Raw genomic sequence first — 15,112 nt, forward strand, 5'->3', positions numbered from 1 at the left:
CATGGACATGTGGATTCCTCGCTGTGTTCGAGCGATTTTTCTCAAGAATGGTCGTCATTATTTGAGGCTGCACCACACTTACAGTTTAACCTGAGTGGTGTGAAATATTAATCAGGAACATATCTGGCAGCTTCCTTGGAGTCGAAGAAGCTCTGGCAATATGTAAAGACTCCTTACACACTTCCCCACCCAAAGCCAGGTTATTGATAAGGGGTTAAGGCGTCATTACCACCTATAGATTGTGGCCTTGGTGCGGATGTTGTGCTCTGCTCTAGATTGGTCCTTTAAGGGAGACGGATTAAATCCGGCGTTACTCAGAGAAAAGCCCTGGAGCGCAATGAAATCAATGGCCAAAACATAACATTCCTGTTCCCCAGCTACAACTGCTCAGAGCATTGTGCACACACAACTTGTCATAAGAACACACACACACACACACACACACACACACACACACACACACACACACACACACACACACACACACACACACACACACACACACACACACACACACACAGAAGGTCAGCCCATCCAGATATTGATGTCTGGGTGGGAGTGTAGAGGCCATTCCTTGGATCATGTTTTCACAGTGATCCACACTGGAAATCTCATTTGCCACAGCAGAAGCAAACCTCTCTCATTTATAGGGTCTTCTGTCCAATTTTATCTCCATTATACTTATATTCTTTTTTTATTCTCCTTCCAAATTGAGTCGAGCTAATTTTACTTATTTCTGACAAGATTTTCACCCACACACATTTTAACACAGGTTATCCAGCTATGGGGCTCTTATTAACAACCTGAAATGCTTCATCAACATGGGATTGTCTTTGGATAAACAGTTTACTTGTCTGGATTGAGCAATGTTTATTGAACTGGTTCATAAATCACTCTGGTTGCATTCATTCAGTCATTCAGTATGTGTGGTGTCTTCCTTCTTCTGACCTTCTCATCTTTCTTTTTTCCCCCACAGGGTGAAGATGGAGGATCAGGTCCATCAGACGGTAAGGAGTCTCTTCACTTCCTCATCGCTCTTTTATTCCTGTGTCTTCACTGCTATTACACAAACACATTCTTTTACTCCCACTCTTAGAGAATCTAGACAGTGACGTCAAAGTACTTTGTGGTCATTGAGGTCCAAAGACACTGAACATTGAAAATAACTTGTCACCTACACTATGTCTAACTACATTCCATTTAAATAAATCTTTTGTCCTAGCTTCATTGAATCCAGTAAATTGAAGTCTGTTGAAGTCCATCAGCATTAACAATCATTGCTCAAAGCAGGAATTTGAAGTCTGATTCCCATTAACTGTATATATGTATATATGTGTGTACAGAAGCTCAGCGGGCAGCTGCTACCAACCGCATGGCTTCCACCAGCCTCATCCATGAGACAGACCTGGTGGTGTCCATCAACGACCTGGACAACCTCTTCAACTCGGACGAAGACGATCTGGCGGTGAGCAGAGACCTTGGCTCACGCAGCAGCCAGTATTTCATTAAGCTGTGTGTGTGTGTGTGTGTGTGTGTGTGTGTGTGTGTGTGTGTGTGTGTGTGTGTGTGTGTGTGTGTGTGTGTGTGTGTGTGTGTGTGTGTGTGTGTGTGTGTGTGTGTGTGTGTGTGTGTGTGGCATTCATGTGCCAGAGCTGTCTCTACTCTGCCCATCATTCGCTGACAACTCTCACAGCAGTTCCTCCAACATGACGTTGTATGTTATACTGACTTGCAGGCCCCCCGGGTGTTGGAAATATAACAGGAGTAAATTCAGAGCAGTGTTATTAACTGACATTTTGAGTTACCTAAATCGTCAGGTGCTATAAAACATACTTTTTTGTTCACAGCCTGGTTCTCGGCGACCGGTGAATGGAACTGATGATAAATTTGGCAACAAGGAACCAAAGTCATCCTCTTTGGACCCTGTATCCTGCATCAGTATGTATCTCTACACCCGTCTACACTCATTTCATCATCTCCTTTAATCCACTCAATAAAATTAAGGCTTTTACTACACAAGCATCACTAATGCTCACGTTTGGCTTTTCCACCTAGTGGTGAAGAATATGGCTGTAATTAACTTGACAGTGCATCAGCGCTCAGCTCAGCTTCGAGTCATTCTGTAGCTGCTGTCTTATTGTCTCCTTGTCACTCCACTGCTGGCTCTGTTCTTACACAGTGTTGCCTTAAACTTGAATTGATTTGAACACAACTAAACAGTCCTTTGGGTGTTTTTTATTGTTAGGTTTGAGCTCAGGGACACTAATGTAGAAGTAGAGACAATTTAATGACACTGTTCAGTAGATTTTGCTGTAAAGTAAATTGGTCTCATATTAACAGTTTTTCCATTAGTTTTATGAACAAATAATTCCCAGACTCTGCTCTTTTACCATGAGCTGTTTCCTTGAAATATTACTAAAAGTGAGAGACTACATATTCCCTCCATTTTCTCAGTGAATATTTGCATTGAGGCTTTTCATTCTGGTGTTGATTTATCTTATGTCAATGGTTCACAAACTGAAGTGTATCCTCCCCACTGTGGGATGAATGATGAGGATGCCCAGAGGAAAACTATGAAGTGAAGCTCAGTTGTGTTGATGAGGTTCATTCAGGGAAAGTAAACTAGAGTTTTCTGATGCTAACCAATGCTGATCTTTATTTTTCTATTTTAGTTTGTTGTTTCCCCAGTTACTCTTAACGACTAATTAAACGAATGGGTATGTTTGAGAAAGTTTCAGAAACACTGTCTTTATGTAAACAAAAGCAGTTTAAAAAGGAAAACGCTCCTGCTTTTGAATATATAGCTCAGCGGAATTCTCTAAAGTCTTAGTTAAACAGGTTGTGAACATGAAAAGGCAATTGTGACAAACCATATTATCATTTCACCAGTTGTGGGTGAGATGCCTGTTTGACTTCAAGCGTGTCTAATAAGTTTTCAGCTGTGGTGCGTGGTAGCTGCCTGTCACAGCAACTGCTTGTCATATTTGGCTGCAGAACAATGGGACATTCATCAGAAAGCATGTTGGCAGTAGTTGTCGTAATGAACTTATTTTCCTCACATGGTAGAATCATCAGGATCATGTACATAATTAAGAAATGGCTTGGGTTGCAAAGTGTCAGATTTAGGGAAATTAAAATTGTGGGAACAAAATATATTTAAATGTATCTTATTAGCATGCAAGGCAGTATAAACTGTAAACTATAGGCAACAGTGTTCAATTAGACTTTTACATTCCTTTTACCTCTACAAACATATTCTAATTCTGATCCGACATATTCTAATATTGTTCCTCTCTCCGCTCAGGCGACCTGCACCAGATGTTTCCCACACCTCCCTCGCTGGAGCAGCACATTATGGGCTACTCACCCATGAACATGTGCAGCAAGGAGTACGGCAGCATGGATCCCAACCAAGGCATGACCTCATTGGATGGCACCTCATCTCTGGGAGGCCACTTTAAGATTGAGGTGGAGGAAAGCTTTTGCAGCCCTAAGCCATCTGAGATCAAGGTGGGTCTGGACTAAATCCTCCGGGTATCATAGCAGTGTCTATTACAACTGAACCAACAGGTGGAATTTATTGCCAGAACCAGCAGATGTCACAAGCCGAGCCTTTTTCAAACAGGCCACATGAGCATGAGAGTGCTACAGATCAGTAATCCAGGGTTCATTCCACATGTCAACAAGCATCTCCCCAGCTGAAGTGCCCAGAGTCCTGCACGGCGTGTAACTAAAGGGTAATCGATAAAAGAGTCGTGCAAATAATTCACAGGTACGGGAACAGATAAAAATGAACTAAATGCGAGTGAGAACTTAAGGATATCTGTTTCTCCGGAGAAATCTGAAATAAAACAAATGTGCAAGGGTTTTTAACATCTGAATCAGTTTATATGAAACCTAGTCAGCTTCAAGGATTTGTTTTATTGGGAAAGCCAAGACACCACCTATGACCAATTCCCTTCTGCTCAAATAACTGTCTCTACCGACAGCGAACTTGCTAGAACATCAAAATGGATCACATCATGACAAAAATAATCAGATGTGAAGATGTTCTCAGTGGATTTGCTGCTTGTATAAAGTGCCAAAAAGTATTAACTTTTGATAGCCACTGGCTAGACACATTGTTGGAAAAAAAGGGTCTGAGGAAAAACATTGACAGCTGCAGGAGCACAGCTGCTATGACAATTGACAAAAACTTCTCTAAGAACACAACTCCACCAAAACAGGAGGAAAAGGAGGCTGTAACCCATTTGATGTGAGTGACTTTGTATGAAGCATGTGTTTTTTACTCACAGGTGATGGGTTGGGCCGCGGGTCATATGTTAACGGGTCCAGATCTGAAGCTGAGTTAATTACAGGTAACGGGTCAGGTCTAATATGGAGCTTTGTCGGTGCCAGCAGGTCTCTACAAGTGCCCATGAGCGACACACTAAATCTTTATCAGTTTTAGTCCTGCAACAATAGACCTGAAAATAATGTGAGGTCACGGAAATGTTCAACTCTGCCTTGCATTATTTACTTCAGGGAAGAGGTTATTAACTGTGGTACGCATATTTTTAGATCCAGTGTAATGTTCAAGGATATCGGTGTATTCTCATTACTTTAGACATTTTTCTAACTTACTATGCCTTATTTTCTGTCCACCGTTTAGGACTATTCATTCGTGTTCAAGCCAGAGCTGTGTCAGGCGTTTGTTGGCTGCTCCATGTTTGCTCCTCTGAAGACATTGCCGAGCCAGTGTCTTCCACCTGTCAAAATACCAGAGGACTGCATCTACCGACCAAGCTGGACCATGGGCAGGGAGATGACCTTCCTCAACAAGGACAGGTACGGCTGATTATTATCTTTCTGAACTCTTTTTTTCAGCCTCTGAAATTCAAAAATGCCTTATTTATCCCGATGATGTAGGCAGAAGGTTACTGAGGTATTGAAATTTACATTTGCAGAAGACATGCCAAGGCTGTGCTGGGCTGGTTTGCGTTTTTGTGTGCACAGAAGCATGTACTCATACTCTGCTCTCTTTCTGTCCACACTCCCACCCTCTGGTCTCTCCACGGACACCCCCTTGGCATGCAGCTCAACTCCACCCATGCATGGCTGCCGCAGGCGGTGCAGGGAAATTAGTGTAAAAGGCATTCTTGGATGAGGATTATCACTGGAGTGGTGAGATGAGCCCCCACAGCGGCTCCATGCCACCTCGCTGCTCATAGCAGCTTGGAGTCTCTAGAAATACCTGTCACTGATTTCTTAACCACACGCATGGGAATTTCAGTTTATAAGCAAAATAGAAATACCTGGCTTTGCTCTATTGATTTTGTGGTTTTCTATCAGGGCAGTAGACCCTTATAACATTTGTATGGACTTAATATTTATCATACCCATGTGTTACGTTATATGTTTTGTTGACGCAGGAACATAAAATCTGGCAGGCGCACTAGACTTAAGGCGTTCACTGATCGGTTTATGCAATTCCGAGCAGAAACTTTCACTGTAAATCATTTCTTATTCAGGGTTGTAACAATGTCAACAACCTCACTTTGGGTCTTAAGCTGAATTTTGTTGCATGAAAACTGCAAACTGTTTAGTTTTGAACAGACGCCACCAAGCCTGTAAACTAACAAACTGGCATGGAGCAGATTCCAAAGAATGTCCTTTACATTGATCTTATATTAGAAGTGCTTCATTAAAATGACTATGTAGAGCAGAACAACAGTTAAAAATGTAATAACTTGTGATAATCATAGGGCTCATTATTTCTTTTTTTAAGTGCAAACTCAGGTGAAGGTAGACTGCAGGGAAAGAGAGGTGTCTGGCCATTTTCCAAAGAGTCACTGGTAAAGATCTTATAATGTGCTTGCGAACACATCCCATCTCAAACGTGCCCTGGCTGCAGGAGAGCGAATTGCGCCGGGACTTCCTCCTAATGGGTCTGTGCCAGGAGTTGTTCCCCACATACAGCTAGGGACATCGTGTGCTCACCCTCCCTCCCTCTCTCCTGCTCTCTCAAACACACTCTCCCTGCTTCCTCACAGTTGCTTGCCAGCCCCAAAAATAAACCATACCTCAGAGGGACGCTTGCTGAAATGTTTATTGAATGTCTTTCTATCTCTCTCGCTCTGCTTCTTTACACTTTTCCATTTTCTCTCTCTCTCTCTCTCTCTCTCTCTCTCTCTCTCTCTCTCTCTCTCTCTCCCCCCCCTCAATCTTCTTGTGTGCAGCCCACTCTAAATTCTTTTTGTAGTTGATTGTCGTTGTAGCCTTCTGCCTTAAACTATGTTGCATATGCAGAAAGACAGTTGGATAACGATATATTGTTACTTTAAGCAATGTGTAGACAATTGTTGTTTTCTTTCAAAGGAAAAAAATAACAATTATGCTCTAGTACAGGATGACTACCTTAATTTCATGCCACAATTAGACATAATTGTTTGTCCAATTCTTGTTTTTATTCCGTGCTGAACATGGGAAGTTACTGTTGTTGACATTGGAACCTGTGATTTTGATATTTTCAAATTATGGCTTTCATAAGATTTAGCACCGGCCCCATTCCAAACCGCTAAAAATGTCCATATATACGTTGTGTTAACAATCACTCCCTAATTACTTTGAAGTCCACTTTATAGGGAATTCAACATTTGTTTGTATTGTCCGAAAGTTAATTGAAGTTTTTTATACCCTATATCATATTGTGAAAGGTAGTGTACAACCGAGTAATATCTACCATCATGCATTGTGCTCGGAGTGTTGACTGGAAGAAAAATAGCAGAGAGCTGAGAGGGCAGCATGTCTCAGCCTTCCCTCTCTTCGATTGTACTCATCCTCATTCTTATCAAAAATGTCAGAAAAAAAGATAGATAATTTATATTTGCAGGCATATTCAAAGACTAAATTTAAAGTGCGCTCCTAATATTTCCGATTTGCGTATTTTGTTTTGTTTTTGTAACAGGCATGAGACAAATGTGTAAGTTGTGGCGGTAAATACGTAATAAGAGCAGAGCATCACAGCACGAACTGCAGCTAACAAGTATATGTCTTCATTTTAATCAGGGTCATTCAACATGCTTTTTACCTAAAAGTATTAACACTAATTTTAAAATAAACATTTAAGATTTCTCATGGGATTTTCCAGCGGCCAATGTTGTTTTCTGTCATAATCCTGCGACAGTGGCACCGAGTAGTGTCTGAAAGTGTTTCTTTTGCTGATGAGTAGGGGGTTAGGGAGACGGTGGCTGATTTCAGACACAGCCATAGTGTTTCCACTGTCAGACATACTGCAATACCTCTTATGGTTCTTGTGTCTTTTCTAATTAATGTCCTTAAATCTTTGTGCCCTCAGTAACATCCCCAGTGTGGGCAGCACCATGGACCAGGACTACACCCAGACGTACACTCCTCAGACCCACACGCCCTTCATGTCCAACAGCGCTCCACCAAGTAACAGTGGTGCTGGCATCCTGCCTTCACCGGCCACGCCGCGTTTCTCTGCCCCCACCCCACGTACGCCACGCACTCCACGCACACCTCGGGGTCCCTCCAGTGTCCAGGGCTCGCTCAAGTACGAGAACTCGGACCTTTACTCACCAGCGTCCACCCCCTCCACCTGCCGACCGCTGAATTCAGTGGAGCCGGCCACAGTACCTTCCATCCCCGAGGCCCACAGCCTCTACGTCACCCTCATCCTCTCTGAGTCAGTCATGAACCTCTTCAAGGACTGCAACTTTGACAGCTGCTGCATCTGTGTGTGCAACATGAACATAAAAGGAGCCGATGTGGGCGTTTATCTGAGCGACCCCATCGGCGAGGCCCAGGAACCCTGCAGCTGCGGCTTCAGCGCTGTGGTTAACCGACGCTACGGCAACGGCTCAGGTCTCTTTCTCGAGGATGAGCTGGATATCATCGGCCGCGGTTCAGATGTCAGCAGAGAGGCAGAGAAGCGCTTTGAGGAGCTGCGGCTTTCCTCGCTGGAGAGAACTGGATTTGGGAGGGGCGACCGTGTCCCCGACGATCTGATTCTCCTCCTGCAGGACCAGTGCACCAACCCCTTTTCACCCATTTCAATTCTGGAGCATGAAATCACGACACAAGGGCCAAGCGGGGCCCCTGTACCGCCCTGTGTGAGGGTGGAGGAGCGTGACTACCATAGCGACTGCTACATGGCCCTGGAGCATGGAAGGCAGTTCATGGACAACATGTCAGGTGGAAAAGTGGATGAGGCGCTGGTCAAGAGCACCTGTCTGCACCACTGGGGCAAAGAAAATGGTAAGATAATTTTGAGTTAACTGAGTTTCCTTCATCTGAAAAATGGAAACAAAAGCCTATTAAAAGTATTAAAAGTGGTGCTAATAGTCTGCCATAGATTTGCTTAAAGGTGACCTGTGTTTTTAGCTATGTTCAGTCATATTGTTCAAACTCAAACACCACTTATATTGTCAAAAGGACAGTTGAGGACATTTCTGCCTTTTTTTGTTGCAGCCAGCGTGTTTGTTCTCATGTTGTGATTAATCCTTAGTTTCCCCTTTTCTTGTCCGTTCTCCAGCAGTGGACGTGAGTACTCTATGCTCTCAGGACGTGTTGCGGGCGCTGATGTCCCTCCAGCCTGTACTACAGGACGCAATCCAGAAGAAGAGGACGGTGCGGTCGTGGGGGGTTCAGGGTCCTCTTACCTGGCAGCAGTTCCACAAGATGGCTGGACGTGGATCTTATGGTAAAACTGAGAACAAGCTGGGAAAGATTATCTGTTCAATACACAGCTCTTACTGATGCCCTGTGACAGTCCAGTGTAGCTATTTAAATCAGTTATCAGTGAGTCTAACAAAAGCACATGTTGTCATCTTGAGCACAGAAATCAGTTTTCTAAGAAGATTACTAGATAAATCCATGATATCAGCAGTGGTGGTTGGTGTTGGTGTGTGTGACATTTTCAGATGTGTGTGTCTTGAGGAAGAAAAAGCTGGATGTTGTCAGATCAATAGGAAGCGTGGTCCCTCTGCTGTGGTCCAGATGTCAGTGCTGTTGGGAGGAGCTGTCAGATTGTTTGGTGACCTCGCATTCTGACGCACAGTGAAGGGCGGAGGGTGAAAGGGAGGGGGTCTGACACCTTACCTGTTAACACCACTAACTTCCCTGTTCTTTCCGTCTTTGTGTTTCTGTCTACCTCCTTCCTCACTTTGTTTCCCCTTCCTCCTCCTCCTCCTCCTTCTTCTTCCAACTTTCTCCCACAGGCACAGACGAGTCCCCAGAGCCCCTGCCCATCCCCACCTTCCTGGTGGGTTATGAGTATGACTTTGTGGTACTGTCTCCGTTTGGTCTGCCCTACTGGGAGAAGCTGTTGTTGGATCCCTTCGGCTCCCATCGGGATGTCGGGTACCTGGTGGTTTGTCCTGACAACGAGGCCCTGCTGAGCGGCGCAAAGAGCTTCTTCCGAGACCTCACAGCTGTCTATGAGGTAGAGACTTTGAAGCCGAGAGCAAACCTGTCACTGATTTTGCTCTACAAATGTAACAGTGCTTTATTTGTCCCCGCTTTATTTGTCCCCATCTCTGGGTTGGCAAATGTTTATTACAATATTGAATAGTTAGGAATGATTTTTTAATGTATATCACTCAAGATTTGCACATGTGTTGCTTCCTTGCAGCTCTGTAAATGATAAGTCAGACTTAAAGTACAGTTTCTGCTGAAGAAAATATACGATGCATGGGGTGTAAGGACATTTAAAAGGCAGGAATTAATGCACTGAAAGTCCAGATTGGAAGTGGATATCAGAGGGTTAATTACACAACTAAATTATTTAGTGTCTCCGGATGGAAAAACATTTTTACTGGAAAACTATCTCAACATTTTGTTGTGTAAAAGAGGAAAACAGGAAAATGCAGCTGCACTCCAGCCTTCATTCTTTTGCTAATTTTCATACTAAATAAAATGTATCCACCATTTCTTAAGAATGATTGTCTTCACCGTTCAGCCTCTATCTCTGTTTGTCTACAGTCGTGTCGACTCGGCCAGCACCGGCCCATTTCCAAAGGCTACCCTGATGGCATTGTCCTCGTCGGGGGCAGTGGAGCAAAGAGCCTCGTGGATCAGCCAGTGAGCGACTGGTTCCTCAAGGCTGCCAGCGGCAACAGCGACGCCTTCACAAAGCTCAAACTCTATGCACAAGTGTGCCGCCACAACCTCGGTACGTATCATTTCCAGCCTGCAAGGTAACTGCAGCAGTCTTGATCCCAGTCCATGTCTCAGGTTCTTCTCTTGCTCAGTGCTTGGTTCAGTCAGCTCTTTGTTGCTGAATTTCCACCTCTAACACCACTTGGTCTTGTTATTATGAAAAGGCAAGCCAGAGAGACTTGACTGCTTGAAAGAGAGCAGATCTTTGAAATGCAAAAGGAGTGTAGGAGGAGGTCGAGTTGAAGTGGAATAAACTGAGTATCTTTATCTTCTCCTGGAGTGTTTCATGTTAATAATAAAGATCCAATGTTGGGTGTGTTTCTCCCTTTAGCTCCATACCTCGCATCACAGCCATTGGACAGTTCCCTCCTCACACAGCCCAGTCCCCCACCCTCATCCAGCCAGTCATCTTCCGCACAATTGTCCAGCTCCGCCTCCAGCTCAGTGGGCCAGCAGGGCTCTGTGAACGCTGTGGGCTCCTCGGTTCCCAACAACAACGGCAGTAGCAACAACAACACTGGGTCCGGAAATGGCTCTGCATCGTCCAACAGCCTGGTGACATCCACAGGCCAGTCTGGCAGCGCAATACCGTCTGCCAAACCCAACTCATTTCCCCCTTTTGGGACCGTGGGCAGTCAGGGCCAGGGAGGTGGCCCCCAGAGTGGACAGCTGGGACAGCAGGCTGGTACCCAGAATACTGGCACCTCAGGGGACAACTCCAGCAGCCAGGCCCAGGGACCCGCAGAGCCTCTTGAAAGGTACTGCACGAACCATAAGCCTGCACAGCATCAAGTCAAAATCTGAAGAATGGTTTTAACAGTTTAGTCGTAAGTGGCATAAATCACATAAAGCTTTAAGCTGTTATATTTGAACATTTTCAAATGCTTTGAAATCCCTGTTAAGCATTTTATTAAATAATTAATTCCTTTTACGAAGGGTTGGTAAACATAATAACACTAATAATAATTACACAATAAAGTAAATTTTCTCCAATGTAGAATACAGTGTTTGCTATAGTATTTAGATACAACTGTAGCAAACAGGTAACCAGGGGAGAGCTTATTTGTGATCTTTGTTACGTGAATAAATGAAGCTTGAAGTCTTGGATGTGTCCCAAATTATCATACACTAAGAATTATGCAGAGCACAAGATGAGTTCTATAACATCAGCTATGTGATCTTGTGCTTTCCCCAGCACTTTGGAACGAGAGAAGATCGGCGTGCCCACGGACGGGGAGTCCCACGCCATCACGTATCCACCTGCCATCGTTGTTTACATCGTGGACCCCTTTAGCTACGAGGAGGCCGACGGTGGCCCGGGCCCGGTGCCCGTCCACTCCAGTGTGTGGACGCTGGGTTTGCTACGCTGCTACCTTGAGATGCTTCAGTTCCTGCCCTCACACGTCCGCAATTCTATCTCTGTACAGGCAAGTAAAGTTCCAGTGCCACATGTTTTATTGCCGATCATATTGTTTTTCATTATCACAACATTAACTCCATGAGTGAAGAATGCATTCGTTGTGTATCCAGTTTCAGTGAGTCGGTTACTCTTCATGACACAAGGATTAAATATTGAATAGCATCATTACAGACACATCTATCATGATTAGTCACTCACAGTATAATGTGAGGGACCAAAAAATAGAAACGGCTTAATGTGCAGTACAATATCAACTAGAATGGCACTCAGTAGAGCGCATAACTCTGCCAAGACCCAACAGGCAACTTGTATTCATAAAGCTGTCCAAAATTCCACAAACTCAAACACATCAGTTCCCTAAATTTGTCAGATTTTTCATCAAGATTCATGAATTATTCTTGTGAGGGAAATTGGTGAAAATGCCACACTAATGCCTCTTTCTCATAATGCTAAAAAACCCTGGTTTCCCCCCCTCTGTCTGGATCCATGCCAAACTTTAATGGGTTCTTTCTTGGCCCATGTCCCATCCTTCCAAGTTGTGTAGAAATCCGACCAGTACTTTTTGAATAATCCTGCAGACAAACGAGCAAGTCAACAAACAAGGGGGCAAAAACATTAACCTCCCTGGTGATGGTAATAAATACCACCACACCAGCCTTGAAAATGACCACAAAGACAATCATCACCTGTCTCACCCTGTGTCTACAAGAATCAGAATTTTCACTTCAGATCAGAAGTGTCCATGTGTCTGAGTCATCAGGTTTGACAGACAGACAATGCAGCGTATAGAGCTTTTATAAATTGTTCACCTAGTGTTAATATGAATTATTACCACAAACAGTATATTTTTTTCAGATGGCTTATGCTTACTCAACACTTTTCTCTAATAACTCGTTTACACCAAAAATGGCGAGTGTGCAGGTTTTTTAAACAAAGGTAAATGCGCTAAAAGGGTGATTGACTCCTTTCCCATTGCCAGTCGATGCATCACGTTCACGTCACAAATGCACTGAAAAACTGCCATTTGACCTGGGAGTGAATGCAGATTGTATCATTTCCATTGCCGACAAAGGCCAAATGTTAGCAGGTGTTAGTGGGTTTTAAACCCTTGATGGAAAAGCGTTTAATTAGTAGATATTGCAGTTGTAGAGTTGTTGTAACCCCAGGTTGCCCACATCTAACAGCACATGTTTTTCTTTTTCTTACCCCAGATTGTCCCCTGCCAGTACCTGCTTCAGCCAGTACGAGGCGAAGACCGCCATATCTACGCCCAGCACCTCAAGTCTCTATCCTTCTCCGTGTTCGCTCAGTGCAGACGGCCGCTGCCCATCTCAACCAACGTCAAGTCTTTAACAGGCTTCGGCCCCGGCTTGGCCATTGACACAGCACTGAAGAGCCCAGAGGTAAATGCATACATAGACAGAATCTATATGTAAAAGCAGAAACAGTTGTTAATCTAGCATGCTTTTGCAGTTCAGCTCTGTAGCCGCACCCTGTTGGCATTGGGTGTCAGCATCAGCATGCCTGTGTTGTCCTCTGATCGATAGGCAAGCAAACGGAGGCTGACACCTCGGACCGGGCAGCAGCATTTTAGTAGCGTTCTGCTCTTCAGCCAGACAGGAAACTGACCTGGAGCGACACAGCCTTTTGCCCCGGCTGTGTTCAGTCTGCCAGTGAGAAGAAAGAAGCCAATGAGATATAGAGGTTTTAGGACTAAACATCCACATATTTTTTCTTCTGGAACAGAACCAAGGGAACTTGTAACCCTGTACTACTGGAGAGTTTTCTTTCCATTATCTGCTTGGCTGGCTCCCTGAGACCTCCATAATGGGATCTCGACTCCAGGTTTAGACAAAGGGGCGCTTTAGATCAGGACCTAATTCAGTTGACTTCCTTCCTTTCAGCCAGCGCTACCTCTAACACGCCAGCAAACCCAGTCCTGCTGGAGGAACTGGGACATGAATGGGACAATGGGTGCGACACCAGGGACACGCAGGTTTTGTTCAGATACTTAGAATGTGAAATCAGCAGGAATTAGGATTGAAAGACATCATTTCCTGTGGCTGTGAAAGTCCAGTAGCCAATCACGTGTGCTCAAAATAACCAAATCTGCAGCCTGTATAGTTTTTGATCCATTTGTCTTTTAAGGGCTGAACATTAATCATTACATCTTCACCTCCCAAATTGCAGAGGCCGGAGTGTCTGCGTCTGTATACACCTCCATTCATCTTGGCCCCGGTGAAGGACAAGCAGACGGAGCTCGGGGAGACATTCGGGGAGGCATCGCAAAAATACAACGTGCTGTTTGTAGGATACTGTCTTTCCCACGACCAACGCTGGCTCCTGGCCACATGCACTGACCTGTATGGGGAACTGCTGGAGACCTGCATCATCAACATTGATTTACCAAACAGGTAGGACTATACAATATTAAAACCTACTGTCTTCTTTTGCTGTTTACATCCAAAGGAAACACTTAAAGCCCCTGGGCCTCCGAACTGTTGTTTTGAGTTTTGGCTTTTTCTTAGGTTGAGGTATATCGGGAATTTACTCTGGTCATTAAACTCCATGTATTAATAAAAAAAAATTTGAAAACAGATTTAAAAAAAAGTAATGTAAGCTGCTTTCAGACATGCACTGAACTCTGGATAATCGTCTGACATTCTTTGGTTGGCCTGAATTTGAGCACACAAATGCCAGAGTGAGAGGCACCGGACTTTCTCCAGAGTTTCTCCGGACAGCCTTCTAGAAAAAACTGTGAAGAATGTCCGAAGGATCCCAATGTGAGAAAAAAGCAGGAGATTATACAAAGGATTCACAGTGAGCAAGTGTGTGGGTTGATGATGTTTTCTAACAGGCAACTGATGCAAAACTAAAAGAAAAAAAGCGACTACAAATGTATCGGGATGAAAAAGCGGTGTCATACACATAGGAGACATCATCGAAGATCTTCAGAGCCTTTAGTGATAAGTGCCAAAGCTATTATCAATGTACTGTAAACAGTGATTTCCTCAGCTGAATTAATACATTACATCTTGCCTCTGCCTGTGGCACCACCACTCACCTAAACACTTGTTATGTTAGCTGTGCATTAAGGTGTTTTAGGGCAACCTGGCATCATTCTCTACACTCTTGACTGGTTCATATTTCTCTGTGAACATCACACATTCAGTCACAGCTGGGCAACAAGTGTATATGACCTCACAAAAGGTGCACAGGAGCTTTTGCTACTATTCAAAATGTGTCTGCTTGATGTTAAAACTGTGTCATACTAGCTGTCAAATGAGACTCAGCTCACTAAAATATAAATTAGACCCGAGAGGAAAGGCACATTACTGTCAGTCAAGCATTGTCTGCATGGGCCCACACATTCCTGAGAGGAGGTTCACCTTCACCAATCTGAATAGCTGGGACTCATAATATATTCATAATGATATGCTGTATAATATATCATACATTAATAATATATAATATAATATACTAAATTTTAACCCACCTCTGATTAGTAGCTAGGCACTCTGTATTTACACT

The 15,112-nt window shown here is 44.0% G+C and overlaps 1 protein-coding gene across 1 annotated transcript in view; it reads left to right on the forward strand.

Annotated features, from left to right (window-relative positions):
- med13a (mediator complex subunit 13a) overlaps positions 1-15,112 on the forward strand; it is a 78,182-nt gene that overhangs the window by 58,463 nt on the left and 4,607 nt on the right. The window contains exons 11-23 of the mRNA XM_034606153.1: positions 977-1,007; positions 1,344-1,465; positions 1,848-1,938; positions 3,305-3,510; positions 4,652-4,827; positions 7,337-8,259; positions 8,537-8,704; positions 9,222-9,445; positions 9,985-10,174; positions 10,493-10,919; positions 11,357-11,588; positions 12,793-12,984; positions 13,772-13,995. Coding sequence (XP_034462044.1) covers positions 977-1,007; positions 1,344-1,465; positions 1,848-1,938; positions 3,305-3,510; positions 4,652-4,827; positions 7,337-8,259; positions 8,537-8,704; positions 9,222-9,445; positions 9,985-10,174; positions 10,493-10,919; positions 11,357-11,588; positions 12,793-12,984; positions 13,772-13,995 — 3,206 coding nt within the window. The remainder of the gene's footprint in view (positions 1-976; positions 1,008-1,343; positions 1,466-1,847; positions 1,939-3,304; positions 3,511-4,651; positions 4,828-7,336; positions 8,260-8,536; positions 8,705-9,221; positions 9,446-9,984; positions 10,175-10,492; positions 10,920-11,356; positions 11,589-12,792; positions 12,985-13,771; positions 13,996-15,112) is intronic.

Source organism: Hippoglossus hippoglossus, chromosome 14 (assembly GCF_009819705.1).
Source record: "Hippoglossus hippoglossus isolate fHipHip1 chromosome 14, fHipHip1.pri, whole genome shotgun sequence".
Classification (NCBI taxonomy): domain Eukaryota; kingdom Metazoa; phylum Chordata; class Actinopteri; order Pleuronectiformes; family Pleuronectidae; genus Hippoglossus; species Hippoglossus hippoglossus.